The sequence below is a fragment of the Eubalaena glacialis genome, chromosome 14 (genome assembly GCF_028564815.1).
Source record: "Eubalaena glacialis isolate mEubGla1 chromosome 14, mEubGla1.1.hap2.+ XY, whole genome shotgun sequence".
NCBI classification, from domain to species: domain Eukaryota; kingdom Metazoa; phylum Chordata; class Mammalia; order Artiodactyla; family Balaenidae; genus Eubalaena; species Eubalaena glacialis.
The window spans coordinates 6,580,608-6,608,077 of NC_083729.1; the positions used below are offsets into that span (position 1 = coordinate 6,580,608).

Here is a 27,470-nt window from a genome sequence, read left to right on the forward strand (position 1 = left end):
TGGTATAGGAAATCAGATGGAAAATGTGACTAAATCAGAGAAGGAACTGTTAAAATGATATTTTTTTAAAAAGCATCTGCTTACTGTGTCATACAGATGAATTTTAATTAAAATACTTTCAAGATCTAGTTAGGTGGAAAATCAAAGATATAGTATATTTTTCAGGGAGATAGGGTCCACTTAGAGGAGTTAAAGCTTGTTTTGTTTGTACCTGGTCTAATTTGAGGCAGAATGAATGGATATCTAGGTCACTCTGGTGTGTATTCATTCATTCACTTGTTCACTTGCTCATCAGGCAGTTTGATTGTATACTGTGCTAGTTGCTGAGAATTGTATAAATATGGACCTTCCAAGGCTCACAGTCTAGTTGTAAGGGACAAATAGATGTAATTAGGAAATAATGTGGTAGAAATAGCCAGCAAAATTTGTTCCCCAAAATAAGTGGTGGTGCATGTGTGTTAGTTTTTATGAAATATGTATATGAAGCTTCCTTTTGGGAATTAGTGGGAAAATTGCTTTTACATAAACTCATCATTAAAGAATTTGAAGCTATTGAGGCTTTAACAAGCCATTAAGATTAAGTCAAAATGCTTGATTTTGGAATATCAAGGGCCTGTTGATCTACAAAGGCAGAGGGGGTTCTGTAAGATGCTGAAATAAAGTTCTAGGGTTTTATGATGGGGCTAGAACAGAGAACCCTTTACAGAATGCATTTCTAGCTCCCAGCAGGGATGATGTGGTTAACACTCATGGGAAGCACTTGACAGCGCGCTGAACTGAGGCACATTTCCTGTTAAGCTGTTTGCCTCAGTGGCTCTGATCTTTGCTTGGTTGGAGGACAGAACCACTAACGGGCTCTCAGGTAGTGCCACAGTGTAGATGATGCTTTATGACCGTGTCCTGAATCTTTACCAGGCACCCATTAGTGTTTATACAAAGAGCAGGGGATGGATTTAACGTGTTCTTATTTACCGTTTAATTGGAATGTGTGACATGAAGGAAAAACATGTTCACTGGGTCCTTTGTGAAACATCACGAACAGCATGGCTTAGACTTGGGTATTTAGGCTTTCTGCAGAAATAAACTGCTGGTTTTGATGGTGCTTGAGTTTGTTTGCGTTTCGCCAGCATTAAGTGAGCATCTAACTGTGATATAGAAGGTCAAGGCATAAGTCATACAGACCGGGGAACGGGTGTCAACTTTTAGCTCTTATTGGTAGTGTGGCCTGGGGCAAGTTCACTTTGTTTCGCACTCTGCAGATTGTTGGGAGTTTCGAATGTAATGATGCAGTTAAAGGCCTCCTACAGTGTGCAGCCAGGGTCAGGGTTCAGTACTAGGTGGTGGTGATAATATTATCGTTATTAATAGAGATTGTGGGCACCATGCTTGATTTTCGTACAGAGCAGGAATCCTCCCAGACAGGAGCTTGGGGTCTGAGAAGGACTAGTACGGCCTTTGCCGGGAGGACGTTTTTTTCGAGACCCTTTGCTGACTGTGGCGTGGACGCGTTGCTGCCGCTGTGGCTCCTCCTCGACACCTGGGGGGCGTGGCGGGCAGCTGAAGCGCAGCCGGCCTGCAGGGCCCGTCACTTTATTCAGTGCCGGCTCGGACACTCACCGTGCTGAGTGTGGAGCGTTCTGTAAAAACAGGCCCCGAGAGATTAGCCGTTCATTTATTTTTGGTCGCGTCTTGAAGTAATGGCCATCACCACCTATAACGCAGTTGTTACCTCTTTTTTTCACATGTTGCTTGAATATCACATCTTCCTGACTTCCCTGTCTGAACTAGCACCACTCTTCACTGTCTCTGTGTTCCTTCAGTCAGAAAATATTTATGGAGCACCTGGGGGAAGCTGGTGGTACAGCAGTGAGCAGAGGATACAGAAGCCCCTGGCTTGGGGAGCGCCATGGTGCTCTTGCTTTGCGGTCGTCACCGTCTGGCATGCTGTGCCCTGCGCGGGCCGCTTTATTTTCTGTCTCCACTGGAACGACACTGGACACTCTGTGGGGTCAGAGACTTTGTTCTGTCTGCCACCAGCTCCCCGGTGCCCTAAGCGGAGCCCGGGACGTGACTGGCTCTTAAGGAATATTTTGTCGCGGTTGTTGAGACCCAGATGCAGGAAGAGCGAGCCCACCTTTGATTACTGAGAGTCGCAACTCAAAGCTAGTGTATAGAGGAGGAAGTTATTTAAGTTCAGTAAGGGACAGGAGGGTCATGTCCCGGGCCGGGAAGGAGCTCTGGTTTGGGCGCCAGGAGACCTGGTTTGGGGGCCTTGGATCTGCTCCTGATAAACTGCTTGACTTTGGGCAACTCTTTACATTTGTGAGTAAAAACTTGGATGAGATTCTCTGTAAGTCTCTTCAGACCCATACTCCCTACCCGTTTAAAATAGGCAGACTCAACCACCTTTTGCTGTGCATGTATCTTTTCAGTAACCCGGATGCTACTGAGCAGGTGAACTGTGTGAAACTTTTAATCCTTCAGCTGTATAGAAGGTTTCATCCTGGGTCCAGAATTTTTTAAAAAACTAAAATGCCTTCAACTCAGTACTTCTTAGCACGATACGCCTTCCTCGCTTCTCCGTCCTCCGCGCTCCCGATCCTTGCCTTCTTTACATCCCATCGTTTAGCCGCGGTGGCCCCTCTGCGTGGGAAAGGCTCGTCCCGGGAGGTTCATGGTTTCCGCACAAGCCTGCGTGCGTGTGCGCAGGACCACCGGCCGGTAGTGTTTTTCATTGAGGAGAAGGCTCTTCTGTTGGACAGTGGTTTGTCTGTTCACGAGCTGCACGGGTCTGGTGCTGAGGCGGCAGCCGCTGGGAGTCTTGATGAGGCTGAACTCTCTGCCCTCAGGGAGACTCCCCTGCCCTTTGCCGGAGAGGCGCCACCTCGGCAGGGTTCCAGATCACCAGATGCCTCAGACCAGGGAGCCTCAGACGGTCCGCTGTCCTCACCCGCGCCAGGTGGTGGTTTAGCAGTTTGCCTGCCTGATGGGATATTGGCCTCATCGACCTTATTACCTCATGTGCTACTTGAGCTTTTTGATTCGAGTGCTTCTATGGATTTGCTGGCTGCTTCTGTCAGAAGGGTTTTTAAGGGAGCATGAGACAGTGGAAGGAACGTGAATGGGCGTTGGTGTTTGTGTTGCAGGGTTCAAATCTCACCTCCGCTGCTTACTGGCTCATGTGTTTTTGGTTCTAAAAGCTCAGTCTGGTCCTCAACTTCCTCATTCTGAAATTTGGGAATGACACTAAGTCACCTGTTAAATGAAACCGTGTTCCTAGAGCGCGTGGGTCAGTGCCAGGCACAGAGTGGGTGTTCGGTGAGTGGGCACCATCACTGTTATTGTGTGCACATGCAAACAGTGCCCCTCCTTACGTAGTCTCTCTGGTCCAGGAAGCTGTCCCTCTCTGGCTCCATTCCCCACTCCCCTCCACACACGCACACTCTGATAACCTTGTTATGGTGCGTCCCCCAGCTCTTAGGCATAATTATGCCCCACTTATCTAGAGGTCAGACACTTAGCATCTGGAACATATCCGGGAACCGGAAGTCAACGGCAGAGGCCTCTCTCAGCTGCCCTAGGGTCCAGGCCAGAGGGTAGGTGCCAAGGACGGCGGCTGACGGGGAGGGGGAGAATACAGCGCCAGGGCGGGGCCGCGAGGTGTGGCGGCCAGCGGGCCTGCTTCCCACGCTGCCCGTCCAGGGCGTTACAGCCTGCGGTGCTCCCAGTGATTCTGAGAATTCAGGCAGAATTGCACTCCCTTCTCTATTTAAGAAAACAGGACAATATAGAATTTGTTTCTCTGGGATTTCCAACCAAGATAGTTTAAAAAGAAAAAAACCTTTGGTATTTTGGTGTCATTTTTTTCCCCCAGAGAATCAATTTATGTAGAACTCTTAATTTTTCAAGTTTGATGAAAATGTTGGACGGTGAGCTATGGGGTCAGTCCAGGGTGTGGACACCTACTTGCTAGGTGACCCAATGAGAGTTAACTATTTGAGCCTCAGTTTCTTCCTCTGTACAATACGGGTAGTACCCCCTGGCTCAGAGGGTCACCAGGAGAATTCGTGAGACACTGACCGGAAGGCTTCAGATGCAGGTGCTCGGTGGGTGTGGGAATTTGCTGCTTCCCTGCTGTTCACTCTTGTTTCTAGCAATAACGTCCCCTTGTGTCCACTAGTCAGTTACTTGGTGAGTTTTCCTAGACCGTTTGATATGTAGGTTGTGTACTTCAGTTAGACTATAAGCTCTTTACGGTCAGGCGCCCTGTTTTCGACCTCGGATTTTATTGATAGTGTCTCCTTACCAGAGTGGCCACGGCTGCTGTGGTCCACTCCACCAGGGGCTCGGCATTGGTGTCGCGTGAGACTGGCTCTTGCGTTCATCTGTCCCTGAGACTTCTTCCTGCCCCTGAATCCAGAGGATGCAGTTTGTGTGAAATAACGCTGTCCTTGGACTTTGGTAATCGCCCCACCCCCATGTGCATAGACGCTTAGACTCCTAGAATTGAGGTCTAGGAGAAATTTCGCTGTAGCATTCCTGTGGACAGTGGCGAGTTCTGTGGTGGGTCAGCCCACCCAGGCAGGGGCTCAGAAGCTGTCACTTGGCCAGGGCCACACAGGCAGTTAGTGGTGGAGCCAGGCTGGCCCTTGGGTGTCTGCCTGACCCAGGTTTCTTCCCTCTTTACAGCCGATGGGGCCTAATGCCTTGTTCTTTTGCTGTGAGGCTTTGGTCCCAAAAGCCTGCCCTGAGAGGACCTTAAATGTGGAGTGAACTTGGTCTGTACACCGGGGTCTGTGGCTTAACCCTGTCCCTGAACCCTCTCTCTGTCGCCCCGTCTGCCCTCATGTCTCCAAAGTGGGTGGCAGAGCTTTCCTCATGTAGCAGTTTTCATTTCTGTGATGATGATGGTGTCTAAAGGGTTTTATACTTATAAACTGGAACCACACATTTAGACTCTCCTTGTACTCAGATGGGGAGTGATTTGAGGGGATGTCATAAGGCCCTGTCTGCCACACACACTCCCCTAGGGCCCTGCCAGGAGTGTCCTCTGGGAGGACCTTGCTGAGATCATGTGGAGAATTCCTGGGAAGGAAATGCCAGGCGTCACGTGGGCTGTACCTCGGGCCTTCGCGGGCTGGAGCAGCACGAGTGGTGCCGTGGAGCCCAGAAGGTGGGCGCTGTGTGAGGCTGGCGCCCGCGTGGGCTGAGTCGAGTTGGCTGTGCTGCTTCTCTGCAGGGGATGCCCGAGGGCCCTGGTCACAGAGGGGTAGCCCTGGAAACCACTCTGCCAACCTTCTGGGTTCTTGTTTGGGCTGGTGCTGCTCGTGGTCTGTGAAGAGAGCGCAGGCACGTCAGGCTGCGCGCCATGGTGGGGGGAAGGTAGGAGTTGGGGGTCACATCCGAGTTTACATCTCTTCCCGTCTGTACTGTTTTTCTTACTTAGAAGTTTTACTTCATCTCTTGAGCCTCAGTTTCACCATCTGTAAAATGAGGGAAATGGCACCTATGCTAACTGCCTTCTAGGGTTGTTACTGAAGTTGAAATGGTACACATGGTCTTCTTGGGGCTGAAACTCCTTCCTCATCATTTTTAGCATTTAGCATGCTGCCTGACACAGTGGGCATTTAAGGTTTGTTGAATAGCATTCTGTAATCTGAAAGGTATGCTACACACATGGTAGTTGTTACTAATAATTCAGCTGGTGGTGTTTGACCACAGACTTTAGGGGCAGGGGGAAGGGACAAGAAATCCAAAGCAGGCTCATTGCGCCGTCGTTTCTAGAACCTCGGAGTTCTGGCAGCGCCCAGAGCCATGTACAACTGTGGGGATGTCAGACCCGGGGCCCCGTGCAGCGATCAAGGCCTCGGTCTTAATCACGTAACAAGCTTTGGAATGCGTGAAGTGGTTTCCCATTCCACAGTTGGTATAAAAGGATGGGGGACACATTGCCTGGCCCCCAAGGAGAATACAGTGTGGTGGGTTTTTGTTTAAACTGAGTCCGCAGATAGCCATCAGACACAGTTGAGAGCAGTCAGCGCCTAAGAGAGGAACAGGGGTGGGCTGTGGTGCTCAGGAGCTATAAATCAGAGCCAGGGTGGAGGGGCCGCCTCTCCGCCTCTGAGATGTTGCACCTCTTCCTGTTAATCTGGCTCATAGGATCAAACAATAACTGCTGGAGGTGAAAGGGGCCGTAGAGATGAAGTCAAATGCAGCCATCTTGGGCCATCCATGAGCAAAGCACCGAGCCCGGCATTGTAGGGGTCAGAAGTAGGTAAGACACATGCCTTACCCTCAAGAAACCTGGCATCTAGTGGGGAAGACAATTTTTCACCAGTGAACAATAAAACAAGGCAGGGTGAAAGTAGGTTTTCTCCAAGAGGTAGGATCAGGGATTTGGGGAGAACAGGGGGGTGGGAAGGCTTCTCCGGGAGGGTGGCATCTTGGTGGATCCTGAGGGCTCTGAAGGATTTTAATAAGAGGACGGGGTGGGAGTGGGGAAGGCAGGAGCACCCACCGCTCTTCAGGGAATGAGTGTCCGATAGGAACAGGGTGTGGAGGGTTGGTAAAGGGGTTGTGGAGATAGAGGCGAAAGAGGAAGGTGGTCAGATTGTGGGGAGCAGCTCTGTCATCATCACGGAGTTTTATTCTGTAAAGGGATGCGAGCCCTGTGGCTTTTCACCAAGTCACTTACTTTGAAGAGAAAGGAGCTGAGGTCCTGAGAACTAGGCTGAGGGTGAGCGGGGACCTGACTCCCACCTTCTGTGCTGGGGCGCTCTGCGGGGGGCAGGCAGGGGACGCTGTCCTCCCTGTGGGTGCTGAAAGCATGGTGCTGCAGGGCCCTGGGCAGAGGCTGGGAAGTTCTCAGAAGGACCACTCATCCTCAGTGTCCGCCGCGTGGGCTTCGTCTGTTTAATGATTAGAGGTAACATGTGCATTTTGTACTTGACACCTCACCTGATTTTCCCTTTTCCTCCGTCCCAGCTGGTGAGTGCTGGGACTCGGTGAGCCGTGGGAGGAGGTGAAGGGACCGGGGTGGGGGGCGCCAACCTTGTTGAATTCGTAGGGACGGACGTCTTTCCTGGGGACCTTCAGCTTTGTGACGGAGAGTAGGGTGGCTGGGAGAGTAGCCGCTGCCTGTCCAGCGAGGGAACTGGCAGGGAGGAAGCCTGCACCTGAGAGGACCGCGGGCAGGCCTGGGCTGAGCTGAGGGACTTTAGGAACGGGAGGTGCGAGAGGCAGCATCTCTCATTTTTTCCTTTCCTTAAAAAAATTTTTTTTCCAAAAATTAACGTGTAGTTCATCGAGTTTCTTTCATCAGTTTTTTGTAACGAGCCAGACCACGTGCTTGGGACATACTGACAGGGAGACGTTTGAGTGTAGCCTGCAGAACACGTCCCTCAGGGAAGGGCTGGAAGCAGAGCCGTCCTCAGTGTCAGAGAGCCAGTAACGCTCCCTGCATAGACGCTGACCAGCGCTGTTGTTGCGAGCGGGCATTGGGGCAGGTGCGGCAGACAGATGCCCGAGGCCATGATGCTGGACCTGCATTCGAGTTTAAGTAATTGAGGAACCGGTGAATCCAGAGACATCTATCTTAGCGGCCTTTGGAAGGTACTTGATGAATTGAGGCATCGTGCAGTCCTGCACCAGCTACCCCGAGCTTCCGTAGTTCACTCCAGCCCTCAAAAGGATCCTGTGCTCCGCTCGGCCTCAGTCTGTCCTCAGGTAAACCGTGGTGTTTAATAGTGTCCTGAGAGTGAAGGAACAGTCACGAGGGAATCCAGAGGCCAGACATCTAGGGACTTGAACATTTTTTTTTCAAGTTAAGGGAATGAGAACAGCCATTTGAAAGAAATAAATCGGATGGAAAGTTAGGAAAGAAACATAGTCAAGTTTTTGTGTTATTGTTTTAGTATTAAAAATCAGCTTAACTGAGGTATAATCCACATACAGTAAAATTCACCAGTTTTAAGCGTGCAGTTCAGTGAGTTTTGTCACACATATCAGTCATATAACCGCCACTACAATCATAATAGGAGTCCCGTCACCTCGTGCCCCTCTGAGGTCAACCCTCCAGTTCCCCCTCTCCTGGCCCTGCACAGTCACCGATGTGCTTTATGTCACTATAGTTTTGTCTTTGGTAGACTTTCGTATAATTTTGAAAACAAAACAGAATCATACGGCATGTAGCCTTTTGTGTCTGGCTTTATATATATATATATATGTGCGTGTGTGTGTGTATATATATATATACATATTTATTTATTTATTTTATTTTTGGCTGCATTGGGTCTTAGTTGTGGGATCTTCGTTGCGGCACGCAGGCTCTCTAGTTGTGGCGCACGGGCTCCAAGGTGCGTGGGCTCTGTAGTTGGCGCCACGTGGGCTCTCTCGTTGAGGCGTGCCAGCTCAGTGATTGTGGTGCGGGCTTAGTTGCCCCACGGCATGTGGGATCTTAGTTCTCTGACCAGGGATCGAACCCGCGTCCCCTGCACTGGAAGGCGGATTCTTTACCACTGGACGACCAGGGAAGTCCCTCTCCCTGAGGTTTTGATTTATATTTCTCTGATAATGATGTTCAGCATCTTCTCATGTCCTTATTGGCCATTGTATAACTTCTTTGATCTATATGTGGGTACTTAACACCATGTAAGTTGGTTATCTTTAATGTTTACAATTGTTAAAAAGCTTTCAAAAGCCAAGATTTACACTATAATGTTTGCATCTCCTAGCAGTGTGGTGATATACCTGGAAAATTTTGAACTGTTGATGAGAATGGACTGAGGGGGTACAAATTCATTCATTTATTTGTGTGCCTGTCGGTGGGGAGCTCGGCAGGTGTTGAGGAAGACTCTCATAAACTGGTGTTGCTCCAATGACGTAGCTCTACAGTGATACTGCTTTTAGTGCCGTTTAGATGAAGGAACTCGTGTGGACCCGGATTCATGGAATGACCATTGCAGGCAGGCTTCCTAATCAACGACACGTTTACACATCAGACAGGTTCGCAGAGAAGGCAGGAGGAGAAGAGCTGTTTTAGGGTCCCTGGAGGAGCGATTGTCCTGGCAGCACAATTCATTTAGTCAATATTTATCGAGTGCTAGCTATGTGCTAAGCATGGCTCTGGGGTGATCAAGATAGAAAAAAATAGCACAGCAGCACAGGCACCAGGATGTTAAAAGTTGGTGTTTTTGGGGGGGGCGTGTGTGTGTGTGTGCGTGCGCGTGCCTGGGCCACCTTTAGTTGAATGTCAGGCAAAGCAGCAGGCAGTCGTGCAAGAAGAAATTAGTGTTCCACCCATGATGCCATGATAATATTGACATGGGTTTAGTGTTACTGTAAGTTTCAGGTGCTTGTTGTCTAACATATTTGCGATAAGGAGGGCAAGAAGATACTAGATGCTGTCAGTGATAGAGGGTTGAAACAAATTTCGTACTATTTCAGAGCTTTTGAATTAGTTTAAATAAAGAATATCTTGGGCTGTTTTTAAAAAATGTTTCTGACCATCTGTTTCTATTTATATGTGCAATTCAGAGTTTTCTCCATCTTGTAACTGAAAGAATACTGAAGTGCAAGTACAGGCCACTGGCATCCACACGGCCGATTTCAAATGAATGAAAACAGCCTCATGGTTTCGTTGATCCCGTTTATAGGGTGTGATGGTATATATTTGAACGATTTGTATTCTAGTAAGATACCTTTTAAATCTACTCTGTTTAAAAAGCCATCGACCGACCGGGTGAGTGGGACACATCGTGACTGTCCCTTGGCGATTGTCCTGCCCTGCCCAGCCCTGCTTGTTTGACTGTGTCATCTGCCTGCCAGGGCTCCTGCACCTTCTCACAACTGCCACTGTCTCCAGGGTGTGACCGTGTTTACCTTCCGCAGGAAACCTTTCCCTGTTAGCCGGGCTCCGCCTCCGTGTTGTTTGGTGTAAACAAAATGAGTGTGGTTTCATTCCATGTTCATGGAGCGTTTACAGGTGTCAGGCACTGTGCTGGCTGTGGAGATTCAGAGATGAGAAGTCAGGGGTCCTGTCCTGGAGGAGCGGCTAGGCCTGGCTTTATTCCCTGGGGCTTCGTTTCTGAGAGATCTCAGTTGCCTCAGGAAATTTTAAGGCTTTGAAAGCAGGGACTGTTTCATACACAGTGGTATGAACCAATCTCACACAACGATGTGAACAGAATAGCTGCTTAATAAGCGTTATGGAATGACTGCAAGTTTTAAAAAAAACTTGCCCCCCAAATGAAAATAGCTTTATTTTCTTGGTTTGTTTCTTGACTTTTTAACAGTTGTTTACCTTGAACAGACTAAGGAAACAGCACATGATGTCAGAAAGAACAACAGGCTAAGATACTGTGAAAGTATTTTTTTTTAAAACACATTTTTTAAAAAAATTTATTTATTATTTATTTATTTATTTTTGGCTGTGTTGGGTCTTCGTTTCTGTGCGAGGGTTTTCTCTAGTTGCGGCAAGCGGGGGCCACTCTTCATCGCGATGCGCGGGCCTCTCACTATCGCGGCCTCTCTTGTTGCGGAGCACAGGCTCCAGACGCGCAGGCTCAGTAGTTGTGGCTCACGGGCCTAGTTGCTCCGCGGCACGTGGGATCTTCCCAGACCAGGGCTCGAACCCGTGTCCCCTGCATTGGCAGGCAGATGCTCAACCACTGCGCCACCAGGGAAGCCCCCGTGAAAGTATTTTTTTTGAATTAAAAAAAAATTACAAAGGTGGCATCTTGGTTTTATCATTACCTCTGTGACCTTGGAAAAATAACTTCACTTAGTCTCTGCTTTGTTATGATAATATTACCTGTGTTTGAGGATCACCAGCCATAGTATATGTAAAAGCACTTTGTGTTGAAAGTGCTGTACGGATGTGAGACATTTATTATCACTCCCACCGGCAACACGACTGCTGGTATCTCCACGTTGGTATTTTGACCTTCTGGTAAGTTGTACTGACACACACTTTACATTTCTTCCTATTGTGAGAAGTCCAAGCCAGGGAAATACGAAATTTTTAGTTAAAAATTACCTTTTGCCATTACCAAATATTTGTTTTTACGTTTGGAATAGGACTGATTATTCACAGTGTTAATAGCTAGTCATTAATTGATTCTGTTGAGAGTCTTGGGCAGGATTCTTAGTTACCCTGGAAAATTAATCCATTACATCACATGTATTTGAATACAATTGTAGTCCCTCCTTGGAAAGATAGCTGAAATGCAAACTGTCTTAAAGACAGTAGTTTCACAGAATTTTACGTCTGGGACCTCGGAGAAGTGACTCATCTAGGGCTACAGTATGAGTAGGTGACAGAGCTTGGATGGTGCCTTTTGCCGGCCACCATGCTCACCCCTTGTTTTGCACAGTCCATCATTCCAGTCACTGTGATAAATGTAGACCTTCCCAGATGCCTGGGCTGCGTGGCTTGGACCAGCAGAACATCTGTGTACTCTTGCAGCTTCCTCAGGTTTCTTAAGAAACAGTAAATTTGTATCTCTGCTTTTTTTGAAAGATAGTTAAATACTTTGCATATTAGCTTTAAAGCAGATAGCATTCTGGTCTGAGAAATGTAGAAACCATGTCTGGTGTGAGACTGCACCACTACATGCAGTGTCTGTTTTTAGGACTCAGCATTCGGGGTTCCCCGGGGATTGCAGCATGCAGCGGCACATGTCCTGTCAGGGGCGGGGTCTGCCATGTGGCCCCCGGTGTGGTGCGGGCCGGAGGGGGCCTCTCCCCTAGGCGGAGGGAACCAGACCCCTGCTCTCCCTCTTGTTCTGTTACTGGGGTTTAGAGTTTTCTTTTCTTTGGGTGGAGAACAAAGAGAATAAAACGAATGGTCAAGAGCCCTTCCTTGGGGAGAAACACTCACACCCCCAGATGCTGAAAATAGACAGCCTTTAATGACCCTCAGAAGCCGCGTCAGCCAGCTGAGAGCTGCTCTCGCCTTTGGCTGCCTGTCCCACCCTCCGCCGCTGCCCCTCAGCGACAGGGGCCTGCCCTGCACGCCCTGTCCCCGCCCCCCATCCAGCCTCCTCCTGCCGCCTTGCCTGGCCCTGTGGCCTGCTCTTCCTGCCGCGCTGCTCGCTCCCCTGGAATGTCACCCTGTCTCGCTTCCCTGACCGGCCAGCCCCTCATCTCTGTCCATGCCGTGGCCTCAGCTCCGCACCTTCTCCCCTGCTTCCTCGATAAGGGGGAGCTGTTTGGGGGTGGGGTCATTCGGAGGGAAGAAGAAAGAGTGAGGCCCTCTGTCCCCCGGCGGCTCCTCCTCTCTGGTCCCCGCTTTGCTCCCAGCTGGGTGCGGTTTGTGGATGCCCGGCCTTCCGACGCCGTGGAAGCAGTCTTCTGTGCGCGTGTTTAGCGGAGGTTTCTTTTCTTTGAATGAACTCTTCTGATCCCCGGCGTGTGAAGTGGCCCTGCCATGTTCCAGGCTGCGGGTGCTGATGCTGAACTTCCCCATACCATCTTCTCGGCTCTCGCACCCCTGAAGCATTCTGCGCGGCCTGGGTTAAATGGAGCAGGAGTGTGGAGCCCGGTTCTGCAGGGCACGGGAGCGGTGGGCACCTGGTGTAGACCACCTCTAGGCTCCCTGATGCCGGGAGCCCCACGTACAATGCCAGGGCCCAGGGCAGGCTTTATGCTTTCACACCTCTGGGCGCCTCCAGCTTCGCTCCCAGCATGTGTGTCTAGTGTACGTCCAGGCTCTTTCCATCTCTCCCCGCAGATGGCCACCCTGGGGAAGAAGCCCACTCAGACCAAGGCTGCGGATGCAGGGTCCTGGGGGGCTGGGTATCCGCAGTGTGGTCTGGGGGTTGGCGTGGGCTCCCAGTAGGTGCACCCCCTTGGCCCCCGTTGTTCTCACCGTGTGTGGACAGGGCGTGGCCGCAGGAGAGCTGGAGCAGGACGCTCCAGGGTAGCCACCAGGTCCAGCGGCAGCCCTGGGTCTGTGCCAGTCAGTGACCAGCCACGCTACTGCCTGCTGTGCTGTGCTGTGCGGGCTGCCGGGGCGGCGGGAGGGGAAGGGTCCTCAGGTCGACGCGGATGCTCTCCAGCTGCTGGGCAGTGCTCACCCGTGTGGTGTAATCTTCACAGTCGCCATATCGAGTAGATGTGATCGCCCCATTCTAGGGATGTGGAAGCTGAGGCCCACGGATGGGAGTCATTCGTGTGTGAAGATGCGGGAATTAAAGCCCAGCTCTGTGTGCTCAGCCGTGGTCTCTACTCCAGCAGCGCTCTCACAATAAGCCGGGGTCACGAGGATGAAGTGGGCTGCAGAGTGCGTGGTCTGGGGCAGGAAGATGCCTGGGTGGTTCCCATGTGCACCTGGCCTCCCCAGTTTATCTTTCTCTCCCCCCATTACTGCAGTACTTGAATTGCAGAAAAATAAAAGGTCAGTTCCTAGACGTGCAGCCTTGGGGATCGGCGGGGCGCGTGGATGGAGGACAGGCACTGAGACTCTGGGGATAAAGCAGGAGGGGCACCGAGGGATCCAGGTAGCATGTTGGCCTTGTTTGCATTTTCACCTCCTTCTTTCAGAAACCTCCCTCTGCTGTGTTTAGAGGGTGGCTTTGTGTGTGGCAGGCAGCTTTGGGGCCTCAACAAGCCTGCTGGTTCCTTCTTTCCTCTGGTCTCCCTTCCTCATTCTGGGTTTCCCTCCTCCCTACTTTCCACTCCATCACAGGGCAGGGCGCCAGGTCTTTGGGATGGGAAGCAGGAACCAAGAAGTGGAAGATCAACACACGGCAGGCTAGCTTCGTCTTATCTAATCTTCCTCTTGAGAAGCCCAGGAGTAGATTGTGTAACCCGGGCGAATGCAGATGGTGGCAAATCCGCCACCTGCCTTCATGAACTACCCACCCCCTCGGCCCTTGGGAAGATTCTGAAACCCCAGACTGGTTACACAGGTAGTCTGGGCAGGTGTGCCCGTGCGCCTGGATGAGCTTAGTGGAAAGGGGCTTAAAGGAAGCACAGGGAGTCGGGTGTAAGGGGAATGATTTTCCCGAACATTAGGGAAGGCGGCTCCAGAAGCCCACTGAGCTCCCCGGCGCCCCTCCGGCCTCTGGAAGCCAGGCTGTTAGCAAACGGGGTGGGGGGCACAGTTCGGGAAGCTTGCCTCTTAGCTTGGGGGAGCTCTCCTAGCCTTTCTTTAGTTCAAAGCCAAATAAATGACCTTGGGCAAGTCACTTAAAGTCTGAGTCAGTTTCTTCTACTTTAAATTAGGGGAACTGATGATTTCACAGGGTGTTGTAAATATTGCCCAAGATAACGGATGTTAAAGTGCTTTGTGGAATTTAAATGGATGTATGATACTTGGGACTGCAGATGCCTTTTTAGACTCCCATCTCCTGCTGTCTTTGGAAGTAAAAGGTGTTTCTCTCAAATGCTGATGACCTTATCTGAGTAACACTGTGGCTGTTCATTCCCTGGATACACCTGTAGAGCTTCAGGCATCGTCCAACCCTACGGTCACCTTCACAGTGCGGCCCTTTGTGAGCAGAGGGTGGGCAGAGCTTGGTGTGGCCCCTGCAGGTGTGAGAGCGGCAAGCCCGCCTAGAGGCCTTGCTTTGTGAGTGGGGTTCCTGATGCCTGGGGGTCTGTGCGGGGCGGGGACAGACTGATACCAGGTGCCCACCACCCCCTTGCACTTCAGACCTGGGATTCCACACTCCTCTCCCTAAATGTTAAAGCTGATGTGGCCCAGGGCACCCTGTGCTACCACTAGCCGTGTGGCCCTGCCTTTGTCGTGATACCCATTTAGAGAGTCAGAAACACACCAGGAAAAGTTTTGGAGAATTTGAAGTGTTGGAAAAAAATGGCTGCATGTGGAAGTGAAAGGCTAGCAAGAGCTACAAAAGTGTTTTTTTCTGAGTTGTTTCTGCTTGTTATCATAACCATTATCAGACCTGAAAATATTTATCCTACTGATTGGGACAGTACTGGGGTGATGGTGTCTCTGAGCAGCTACCTTACTTGGTCATAAGTGTGGTATAGCTTTAGACCCTCTGAGAACCGGAAGACACTGACAACGGCTACTGATTATTGAGTGCCTACAATATGCCAGATCCTGTATATGTTGATGACCTTATCCTAGGAGGCAGATATTATTATTCCCAATTTATAGATGAAGAAACCGAGTCAGGGAGGTGAAGTAATTTTCTGAGACTGTGCTGCTAGTAAGTGGAGCCTGGCTGAGAACCACATCTGTCCAATTCTGAAGCCAGTGATTTCTAACTTCTGCACTATTCTCCAACAGGACAGCACTGAGGGGCCAGAACTAAGATCCCATTCTGTTGGGTTCTTTTCTTTCTGGTGTCTTCCTGTAGGTGACATCGTGGACTTAGAGATGTGGGTGTTAGGAGGGGATTAGGAGATTGAATGGAACGATGGGTTTTCCCATTTTCATTGCATGCGTTGCTTAAAGTCTCTGGTCACAGTTACAAGATGCACTTTCTGAAAGAATATATAAGACACAAATGTGGCAGCCAGTTGACCGCAGAAAGGCCCCCGTCGAGGGCCCAGTGGGAAAGGTGGGGCTCAGTGTGCTAGATGGAGTGAGGGTAGGGACATTGCCCACAGAGTGGATGTGGTTGGCGGAAGTCTCACTTCACTCTCCTCGTCTGCGTGTGGGGCTTGGAAAGAAAACGGCCATCTCCAGTCTTCTCTCCCCGGTTTATGTTACCAAAGTGGAGTTCATGTGGCTTGATCCTCGTTTCCTGGGGAAATCAGCCTGGCTTGTGATTACGTTGTCCTCAGGGACTGGGACAGATGTGGAAGGCTGGCCTCGCTCTCAGCTGAAGGTTGCCTTCCCAGCCTCTTCTGCATCACCAGGCCTGCGGTGCCGGATCTGGTGCAGCGCCTGCACCGCCTCCCTCCCACTTCCTGCCAGGGGTGTGTTAGCACCTTCTGGGATAAGGTCCATTCTGTTTGTGATTAGTCTCCTGAGATCGCCCGTTTCCTGCTTGCATCCGAGCTCTCTTGTCAGCCCCAGGGAGCAGAGCACTATGGGAGGGTCGGGGCACCCAGGCCAGGCCCTCCCCCTGCCCCTCGTCTCCCCGGGAACAGGGCACCAGGGCCGGGGAGACTGGGGGTGCCTTTCTTTGCTTCTGGTGGGTTGTAGCCGTTTTGCCAAAATTTGCCTTTCCCTTTTCAGCTCCCCCAGATCTCCCAGTAGCTTTTCACCCCCAATAAAAATCAGGACATGAAGCATTTTTATAAAGCTGGCATTCACATCATCTGTTTCCGTTTCTCTACATTAGTGATCTAGCGGGGGCTGTGTTGGGGTCTGACCTCTCCAGGGAGAGGGTCCGTGGGGTGCCTGTGGGTACTCGGCTCTTCAACTTTACTGACCTCAGGGCTCTCCTTTGTTAACATGGGCATTTGTACATAGTCTGCGTTCTTTCTGCACTCCACGTTTTCACGTAGTGTGACCCACTGGGCATCAGTGATACTAACAACTGTCTAGACTTGAATCGTAGGAGTGCACTATAGTTTGTGTGGTTATTCTCCTAGGTTAGGCATTTGGGGCTCTTTCCCATTTTTTCTCAGCAACATCTACACCCTTAAACATAAACATAATCTACATCCCTAAACATAATCTAATTTTGTCTATTTTTATTTTAAAAAATTAATTAATTAATTTATTTATGGCTGCGTTGGGTCTCCGTTGCTGCGCGCGGGCTTTCTCTAGTTGCGGCGAGCGGGGGCTACTCTTCGTTGAGGTGCGCGGGCTTCTCATTGCGGTGGCGTCTCCTGTTGCGGAGCACAGGCTCTAGGTGCGTGGGCTTCAGTAGTTGTGACTCGCGGGCTTAGTTGCTCTGCGGTATGTGGGATCTTCCCGGACCAGGGATGGAACCCTTGTCCCCTGCTTTGGCAGGCAGATCCTCAACCACTGCGCCACCAGGGAAGTCCCATAATTTTGTCTATTTTTTTAAAAAAACTTTATGGTATTATAGTGCACATTTACCTTTGCAACTTGCTTCTTTAATATTTTTGTGAAGTTTCATTTGTGTTCTGGGTGGGTAAAGATTGTTCATCTCCATTGCTATGTAGCATTCTGTTATGTGAATACGCAACAGTTCATCTATTTTCCCGTTGACAGGCATTTGGGTTTGTCCAGTTTTCAGCTACTTGGAAGCGTGTCATGAACATCCTTGTATGTATCTTCTGGTGCAAACATTCACATACTATGAGTAACTTCAATATTATTAGGTAATACCAAAGTGTGTCCGTGTTTGTCCTTAGGCACACGTTTCGCACAGCTGTGATCTAGCTTGGCTATTTATTTGATCTTAATTCTTCATGACACCTGCTGTTCTCCGGGCTTCTGCTTTATTCCCAGGAGGAGGTCGATCCATTATTGCTCTCACTTTAAACCGAGCCTGCAGGCCACAGTGCATTTCTGTGCTTCCCAAAAGTGGTCTGGAAATATTTGACACTGTCGTTAACATTCTCTGTTACTTCAAAAGTTAAGTCAAATGTGCGCTGAGGCAAAGCCACCATCTAAATATCTGTATGACTCTTTCTTGGTAAAGCTGTCCTTGGGGCACAGGTCTGGGCATTGTTTTGTTTTGTTATTTGGTTTTCTGTCCTTCAGATATGTCATTTCTTCTCCAGTTGGCCTTTCATGAAAGGAACGAGGGGAGAGGAGATGGGACAGGCATGGGTCATGGCCCAAATGGGGAGGCCTGTGGTCTGCTGTCCTCTTGTCCCCTCCAGGGCAGAATCTCTGGGTTCCAAGAATAAGCCAGGCCCTTCCCACCCTTGCTGGCTCAAATTGTGACCTTAGGGTGCTGGGGACCAAGCTGGCCCTGTGTTGTCGCCTCTAGTTCAGGGCAGGAGCAGCAGGGCCGGCTGATGGTGCAGGAGAAACGTTTGTGTGGATCCTCAGGTCAGGGGTCAGCAGACTTTGTCTGCAAAGGGCCAGATAGTAAATATATTAGGCTTTGTGGGCCTAAAATATTTAGGATTTTCAGGCCTAGAGGCAAAATTGAGGCAAAATTATGTACATCCTTACATAATAAGAGAGAAAAGAAATTTCCACAAAAATTTTTTTTAATGAAAATTAAAATATAATAATAATGATAGTAATGGAGTGTAATTTTTTTGGTAATGCAGGTCTACTAAGAAGAGTGGAATTTTTCTTTTAATATCTTTATTGGAGTATAATTGCTTTACAATATTGTGTTAGTTTCTGCTGTAAAACAAAGTGAATCAGCCATATGCATACGTATATCCCCATATCCCCTCCCTCCCCTCTAGGTGGTCACAAAGCACCGAGCTGATCTTCCTGTGCTATGCAGCTGCTTCCCACTAGCTATCTATTTTACATTTGGTAGTGTATAGATGTCAGTGTTACTCTCTCACTTCGTCCCAGCTTACCCTTCCCTCTCCCCGTGTTCTCACATCCATTCCCTACGTCTGCGTCTTTACTCCTGTCCTGCCCCTAGGTTCTTCAGAACTATTTTTTTCTTTTTTTAGATTCCATATATATGTGTTAGCATACGGTATTTGTTTTTCTCTTTCTGACTTACTTCACTCTATGTGACAGACTCTAGGTCCATAGAAGAGTGGAATTCTTTCTGGGGGGATAACATTTCTCTCTCTCTTTTCATTATTTATGTGTTTATTTGAAGTATAGTTGATGTACGAACCTTTCTCTTAATTGGTTGTTCAGAGTTAGTATTCTCCATCACCCCATCATCACATGGATTGGAAATGTTCATCTGTACAGATCCTTAGTGCATGGCTGCATGAAAACAGGCCGAGGGACGGAAGTGGCGTGTGGACCCTGGATGCTCAAGATTCATCTCAGACAGACTGCAGTTTTGGCCCCGTGGGCCAGCATCAGGACGTAGGTGCCTCCGTGCCAGATGGAGGTCCCTGTAGGGCCCTGGGAGCAAAGACTAAGGCAGCCCTCCAAAGGGAGACAGGCGTGTCACACGGGGGGAAGAGGGAATGGACCCCCTAGGTGCTACCAGTGCTTTACGGGGTAGCCCTGGGGGATGGCACACAGAGGGATGCAGGTACAGAGGAGAAGCATAAAGCGGGGTGTGCTTAGAAACAGTACATGGGATGTGGCCGGAGCTCTTGAGAAAGGTAGCCAGACTGAGGAGCTTTTAAATTTTATTACATTTTCATTTTACTCTAAATATTCCTCTGTGGCCAGTGGCTACCATCCTGGACAGCACGGGTCTGAAAAGGAAAAGTGTGAGCGTCCTCCCAGGCAGGCCGTCCTTTCCCACGCTGCACAGGATCCCAGACCAGCCGTGGACTTGGAGGAGAGCTGCTTGCATGAATAAATAAGAACTGTGGCTATTAATATAACAGTTTAGGGGATCAAAAGAGATGCTTTTAAAGTGGTTGAAGACAGTTGTTTATTTTCCTCTGAAATATCTGTGGCACATCCCTACAGTCTTGTTTATGTGATGAATTTACTCTCTGAAATTTGCTTTGTAAACTAAAGGTCAGCTGTGGTCTAGCTCCTCAGAATTAATGAGGGTTTTGGCCAGACTTAGGCTTTTGCACAGTTCCTACTTAGGGCCGTATTGTCTATTAGATTTTTGCTTGTTTATAGTTGTTACACACAAATTCTGGTTGTAGTTGCAGCTTTTTTTCCCTTCTCCTAAGTTTAGGTAGATTTTGGAGAGGGCAGGGTGTGGGTGAGTGCATGTTGTGGTTGGAAGTCTCAGCCTGATTGGTAGAAACTTTTGGTTCCTTGAGACTCTCAAGTTTTATTATTTTTGTTCTAAAATTCCCATGCTGTTTTTATATATAATTGACAGAGACTTTTTCCAGCGTTCAGTCTTAATCATTTTAACTTCTCCTGACCAAGTTCAACCTTAATTGTCTGTAAATATGCACTGTAATGCACTGTGTGTTTTTGAGTGGCAAGGTAATTGCTTTTCCCTCTTGTAATTTTAATTAAAAATCACCTCTACCACCCACCTCACCTGTACTTCTAAGCTCCTCATAATAGACTAGAAAAGCAACAGTTAGTGTTCATCTCCTCTTTCCTGAGTTCAGAAAACAGTGCGTGCCTTTAATGACAAGGGTACAGTTTCCATCTGGTGGCATTTTTACAAGGCTTCCTGCAGTGAATGATCAGGGAGGGGTGTGCCCCACAGTGTGACATGGGAGGGAATTTGTCAGAGTTCAGCTGTGTGATAAAGGGCATTTCCTCTGCCTCGGCCTTCCACACTGAGGCATCTGACTACCCCCGGTTCCCATTTCTCTCAGCACAACTGAGCCAGACCCCTGTGGACAGAAGATTACTCTGTCATCTGTGGGAAGGCCGGCAGCTGGAGTACTAAAACCTGGTTGAGAGTGGCAGAGTAGATCTCGAAAGCCACTCCCTGACTTTCCCAGCATGTCTGCTGCCCTGCGTCGAGCTTCCGTCTGTGGGTCCCGGCCGGGCCCTCACCTCTGGGTAGCCCTTCCATGAATCCACTTCCTGCCTGCCCCGTTGTTCTCACTGGGGCCTGCATGACCCTCACCTCCCCCCTGCTAAGAGTAAGAAGCTTTCAGTGGCTGCCCCTTGTTTCTGGGCTCAGCAGGGACAACCGTTGTCTGGATTGGGGTCCTGCCGGTCTTGCTAGTCTCATGGTCATTTTCTGAGCTGTGTTTTGAGTCTTGTTCTCTGCCAGGCTCTCTGCTGGGTGCTGAGGATACAGTGGCGAACAGGTGTGTGCCTTTAGAGGAGAACGTTAGGAAGTGTGTCTGTTTGATTATGCGGGGGACGGGCCCCCGGCAGGCTGGCACACCCCCAGGGCTCGCTGGTTCACAGGGAGAACTGAGGGTTGGTGGAAGCAGAGGTGGTCCAGGTTAACTCGCTTCACTGCAGAAGGCTGGTGTCCAGCAGGCAGTGAGGGCAGAGGCGGCTCAGGGGCTTCAGGTGGATGAGGCACGTGACAAGGTGGTAGCTTTTAGGGACCACCTGCTCCATCTTCATTCCCACCACACTGAGCACCGGTCCCACGGAGGCAACCCCAGAGGGGCCTCCACATGGCGCTCCTGTGGCTGCTCTCTGAAGCTGTGGTCTAAGCTCAAGCATGTTTTAATGAATACATTCCCTGTATTTTAGGCTTTGGACGTGGACCGGATGGTTCTTTACAAAATGAAGAAATCCGTGAAAGCAATAAACATCTCTGGGCTGGGTGAGTATGCATCCTTTCCTGGGGGCTTCTTTGTGGAAAATTTTGTGTTTGCAGTCCTGATATCATAATGTTAATCAACCATTAATGAATAATTGACCAAACTCCTTTTCCTGGGCATACAAACTAGAGAGGTGAGTTGGGATGTGTAATTTTTAGGAGCACGGGTGCTTCCGGTTCTCTGAAGTGCAGCTGAGGCTCGCGTGATGGCCTTGCATGGACCAGCTTTGTCAGGCTGGCTAAGAAGGGTGGACTCATTTCTGCCTCTGTTCTTTGGTTTGTGCTGTTAATTATGCCAGATGCCCTTTCCATTTCTCTCTTATCCAATTCTTGCCTTTCTTGTCTGGGAAGAAAATTAGTAAGTATAAAAACATGATCAACTACTCAAAGTAATATTTGATCTAGACTTATATAAATAGGTTAAAAACAAAAAACACTGCGACTTCTGACCCAAAGATGACGGGCTGCACGTGTGTGGCAGGTCTGCTCCCTGCACAAAACATTACTAATGATAGAAAATACTTTTTTTTTTTTTAATTAATTAATTAATTTATTTATTTGGCTGTGTTGGGTCTCCGTTTCTGTGCGAGGGTTTTCTCTAGTTGCGGCGAGCGGGGGCCACTCTTCATCGCGGTGCGCGGGCCTCTCACTATCGCGGCCTCTCTTGTTGCGGAGCACAGGCTCCAGACGCGCAGGCTCAGTAATTGTGGCTCACGGACCCAGTTGCTCCGCGGCATGTGGGATCTTCCCAGACCAGGGCTCGAACCCGTGTCCCCTGCATTGGCAGGCAGATGCTCAACCACTGCGCCACCAGGGAAGCCCGAAAATACTTTTTAAAAGTCATTAAGTGACTCTAAAGTTTCACTCAGAAATGAGGAAGTGGCAGCCTTAGGGGTCTAGCGGTGGTGAGGAGTCTTGGAGAGACTGGAGCAGGGCTTGCAGATAGAAGGCTGCCTGGTGGGAGACACGCCACTGCTGAGGGTGGCAGGTACACCAGGGGCTGCCTGTGGAGGGCAGCCTGGGAGGAGGAGGGGCCCAGGCGCTGGATAGCTCTACGTTGTCCCCTTCACCCTCGTGGTGTCTCCCTTCAGTGAGAGTAGTAATCGGAACGGAAGGACTGGGAACGCCTCAGGTGGCTGTGATGTCAGGAGGGACGTGCGGCCTTCTGGAGGTACATGTCCCACCTGACACCCCCGCCCCCAACTAAAACGCAATTCACCCTTGAACAAGGCTGGTTTGAACTGCACGAGTCCACCTATACGTGGATATTTTTCAAAAGCAAATACTAACAGGGTCCATGGTTGGTTGAACCCGCGGATGTGGAGGAACCGCGGACATAGAAGGCTGACTATGAATTATACCCTGATTAATCCCCGCCTTGTTCAAGAGTCACCTGTAGTGTGGGCACAACTCCAGTAGCTGCTTTGCCTCTCCTCCAGGGAGGGCTGTGCAAAGCAAGATAATGAAGGGTCTAGTAGGAGATTTCAGCTACAAAGATGATATTACAATCAAGAATTGCCAAGTATATTTAGGAACAGATTTGACAAAAGATATGCAAGAACCCGACATTGAAAACATACAAAACTACTGCTGACAGAAACTAAAGAAGACCTAAATAAACGGAGAGGTATATGGTATATGTGGGTTGGAAGACAATATTGGTAAGAGGTCATTTCTCCCCAGATTGATGTCAAGATTCACCACAATCCTAATCAAAATGTCAGCAGGGGCACTGACAAGCTGATTCTAAAATTTAACAAATGCTGCTGGAACAGCTGAATATCTACGTGAGAACAAATGAGCCATGACCCTCTCTCATCCCTTACACAAAAATTAATTTGAAATGGATCACAGATTTAAATGTAAAAGCTAAACCTATGAGACTTCTTGAAGAACAATTAGGATAATATCTTTGCAACCTGGGGTAGGCAAAGGTTTCTTGGGTAGGACAAAGAAAACAATAAACATAGAAGAAAAAAATGGATAGACCTCATCAAAATGAAAATCTCACTCACTCAGAGATAGTTTCAAGAATAGCCTAACATTTGAAGAACCCCCAAATCAAGAAACTGAAGAACTCATACTTGAGGAAACAGATTCAATAAGGCAATCAGAGCAAGACTAAAAACTAAAATTTGCTAAATGGCAGGCTACACACATAGGAAGAAGGAGTTAGTGAGGCCCCATATTGCCTGAACTCAAGGAGTTAAATGGATGGACAGTGTAAAATAAAAATTAAGAGCCAATGAGAATAGATTCAGAGGGGTCAATATTAGCATCCACCTAAAAGGAGTTCCAGAAGAGGGAAAAGAGAGTGGAAAGGGAGGAATTTTTTTTTTTTAATGATAGCTGAAAAAAATCCCTGGAACTAAAGAAAGATTTCAGAGCTCAAATTTAGAGAGTCCACTGAATTCTAAGCAAAACAAATTTTATATATGTGTGTGTGTGCACATGTGTGTGTGTACTATGTCCATGTGTATGTATATTTATGTATGGGTGGGTATGTGTGCATATCTCAAGACATGTCCTACTGTCTTGACATCAGGTATAAAGAGAAAATTAAAGATTTACCCAAGATGGGGAGAAAAGCATATCTGTAGGAAAAAATATTTGGGGAAAATATGCTAAAAAATGATTGTTTCAGAGTTTTGACTTTATATTTTTCCTCCCTTTATTTTGCATATTTTATATATGGCAATTACATTGATGTTAATATGATTAGACAGGTATTAATTTGTTTATGACAAGTACCAAGTGAATGTGAAATAAGTTTGGGAAGGCAAAGAAGAGAAGGGACTTAATTTGTTCGTGACTGGGCTAGTTCCCGACTAAGTGTGAAAGCTTTCTGGACCTGGAGTTTGTGGTGCTGGCTGTCATACCCTGGAAGAAGTTACTTAGCGCTTTTTTTTTTTTTTTAATGGATTAAAAAATGTCATACTTGTGCAATGGAATACTGTATAGAATGAAAATGAGTTAACTATAAGTATATGCAACCACATAGGTGAATGTCACAGATAAAATATTGAGCAAAAGGATACACACTGTGTGTTTGAATAGATACAGATATAGATATAGAAATACATATAGATTTCAAAAATCTCCAAAACTATTCTTTTTTTTTCACACATACACACTGTATTTTATTTTTACGAGAGATAAATAGACTGACACCAAGCATTGTAAATGGATGACCACAACAAAAGCAACAATGATTGCAATTACCAAGCACGAAACACACTCATACTATGTCATAATGTTGACATTCAGTCCAATAATCCTCCACTGTAACAGCTCCTTTACTTTGCAGTGAAAATTGATTTGTATATTTTTTGCCTCTGGGTCCTTGTGGGATTTTTTTTTTTATTATTATTCAAACAGAAAGTCACAAAAATTATAATCATCCTCATCAGTTCACTCCCATGTAATTAATTTTTTTTTTCATCTTGATCTTTTGTTAGCACTTTTATGAATTCATCGGTTTTCCATTAGAGTTCTGAAAATGCTTATTCATTCAGTTCAGCAGTATAGTTAGTTACCAGAAACCTGTACTTGTCAGAGTCTTTTCCATGAATCCTTGAAGATGAAACCCTTTTATAGGAACGTTTTTGCAAAAGCATCAGAGTACACCCAGAACTGTCTGTAAATGACAAAAGACTTAAAAATGACCACGGTTAAAGATTTGATGAAAGTTCATAATAATGCAATTGACAAGGAAATTTAGTTATTTCTGAGATATACATTTTATAGTAATAACTAGAATTATAACTTATAACATTATACCAGAACATATAAGATTTTTAGAAATTTCATGTAATGTCTGAAACATTTATATTAACGTATTTCCTACTTAACGTCTTTTAGCCCTGGTTTCCTTGTCTGAAAAACAGTCATTTAGGTTAGAATGGGGATCAGTGGTTCTCAGCCAGGGTGATTTGTCCCAGTTTGGTTATTAACTGCTGAAGAGAGAGAGTGTGTGTGTGTGTGTGTGTATGTGTGTGTGTATATGTATGTATGTATGTGTGTATATGTATGTGTGTGTGTGCGCGCGCTAGAGGCCAGGGATGCTGCTGAAGGTCTTGTGATGAACAGGACAGCCCCCAACAAAGAATTATCTGGCCCCAAATGTCAGTAATGCCAAGGTTGAGAAACCCCCATGTAGATGTTCTTCAAAGTCCTCTACAGTTTTTTAAAATTTTTATTTTATTGAAGTGTAGTTGATTTACAATGTTATGTTAAATTCTGCTGTACAGCAAAGTGATTCAGTTATACATATATATATATTCTTTTTCATATTCTTTTCCATTATGGTTTATCACAGGATATTGAATACAGTTCCCTGTGCTATACAGTAGGACCTTGTTGTTTATCCTCTACAGTTTTTTAAAAACAAGTGACAAAACAAAAACAAAAACCGCCACCATGCTTAGCTTGCCAGTATATAGATATTAACTGATTACCTGACAACCACTGATTTTATGAAAGAAGGAAATAGAGTCAGTTTTCAGTGACTAACACCTAACTGGAAGTAAATGTGTAGGGAAATTTTTATTAATTTTTTTTCTATTTAAAAGTAAATATCAAAGACAAGAGTATAAAACTCCCTCCGCTTAATACAGCACTGAGATTTGCTGAAACGGGTGTTGCAGTATCCGAAAAGGTGGTCACCCCCGGAAAAGCTCTTTTCCTGGATAAAGTGGGGGGTAGACAAGGAGAAGAATGATTGTTTCATGTTTTTGAACACTTCCTGCGTACCTTGGGCTTTCTGTACCTTATGCTCATCTTTACAGCAAGTCGTTGTAAAGACTTGTTCTCGGTTTACAAAGCGGAACCTGAGGGCAGAGGGTTGCAGGTGTTCTCTGATGCTCCTGGAGCTCAGCTTCCTGCCGGGTAGGGCTGAGGTCAGCGGCCGCCTTGCTGCGAGGCCCCCACGGTGCTGGCACTGACGGGCTGTCCTCAAGACGTCAAGAAACCACCAAGAGATGGATGCTCAGTTTTGTTGACAAACAGCAGATTTCAAAAAGGATCTTAAGAGATTTCTTTTTTATTGTGTTCACTTGGGCTTTTTGAGTTTATAATTTAAGGCTTGTATAAAAGGGATATTTCATATTCTGACCAGGTTCAAAAGTGATCTTAAAACCCTATGTTGAGAAGTTGTTCTGATCAGAAATAAAATGAAGTCACGTGTAAACGCTGGCTATGTGACTGCCGCCAGCCTTGAGGAAGGACTTGAGTGGCTCCCGAGGCTGGCCCGGCACCCGGAAGGGGAAGTTTTCAGCAAACAAACATCAGAAGGGGAAGGTATAAACACTTTGGTGTCAGGAAGCTGGCCTTTACGAATTTAACACCACTCGTGGCTAATCTGCATTTCTGACCTGGATTGCTGAGCGTGTGCCATAAACCTCATTTCTTTACCTGCCCCAGAGTCATTTTCTAAAACACAGCTCAGTGGCGTTGCTTCTCTGCTCACAACTCTGGAGTGTTTCTGGTCCACGTTGATGTTCGTGACGTTCCAGAGCCTGGGAGAGATGGGGAAGGCCTCTGTGGGCTCCGGAATTTTAGGGAAATTGGACTAAAGCACGGGGAACAGGTTTTTCTTCCTTCAGGACTAGCCATAGACTTTAATGTGCTAAAGCGAATTGTGAGGAAATTGGCCTTAACCTTTTCCAGATTACTTTGCCTGTGAAACGACTACCGCATCCCTTAACCGCTCCCACCGCGAGCCTCGGGGTTGTAAACCTGGCAGAAGACCAGATTTGGTCCCAGCTCCTTGCATCACCTGGGCCCAGGCTACCTGTGCGGAGTCCCTCCCAACTCTTCTGCGCCCTTCTTTGATACGACTTGCCTTTTGCCCCAGCGTGCCACGTTTCGTGTCCTCTTCCCTCTGCACATGCTTTTCTGTCTGCTTGAAGTGGCATTTTGCTGCTTGATCGGAGGAAACTGAGGCTTCAGGAAGTTGAGACGTTTGCTCTGGAATTTTAACATGGCATTTTGGACACCAGCCTGTGTCCTTTCTGAGGTACCACACACAGCAGGCTGACCGTCAGCCTGACCTTGCAGGGGGCCTCTTTTACCCATCTTTATATCATGCCAAGTTTGAGTTATTATAAGGCTGTGAATCTGAATTTTTTTTTTTAAAGCCAGAATCCTGATCCTGAAGTCTTTATTTCAGAACAAGTGTTGTCTCCTTCAAAACAGTCACCTGAGGAAACCCTGTACCTTCTCCTGTGAGTTGCTGACATCGTTCACAGCATTTTGGATCTCTTCTCTAGAACTGCTTTTAGTAGCACATTCTTTTGAATATATTTAGTGGGGGAA

The 27,470-nt window shown here is 47.7% G+C and overlaps 1 protein-coding gene across 6 annotated transcripts in view; it reads left to right on the plus strand.

The window, feature by feature from the left end:
- Positions 1-27,470, plus strand: part of ASAP2 (ArfGAP with SH3 domain, ankyrin repeat and PH domain 2) — a 159,059-nt gene that overhangs the window by 32,892 nt on the left and 98,697 nt on the right. For all 6 annotated transcript variants that reach the window (XM_061210425.1, XM_061210426.1, XM_061210427.1 and 3 more), the window contains exon 2: positions 21,086-21,158. In XM_061210425.1, the coding sequence (XP_061066408.1) occupies positions 21,086-21,158 (73 nt within the window). The remainder of the gene's footprint in view (positions 1-21,085; positions 21,159-27,470) is intronic.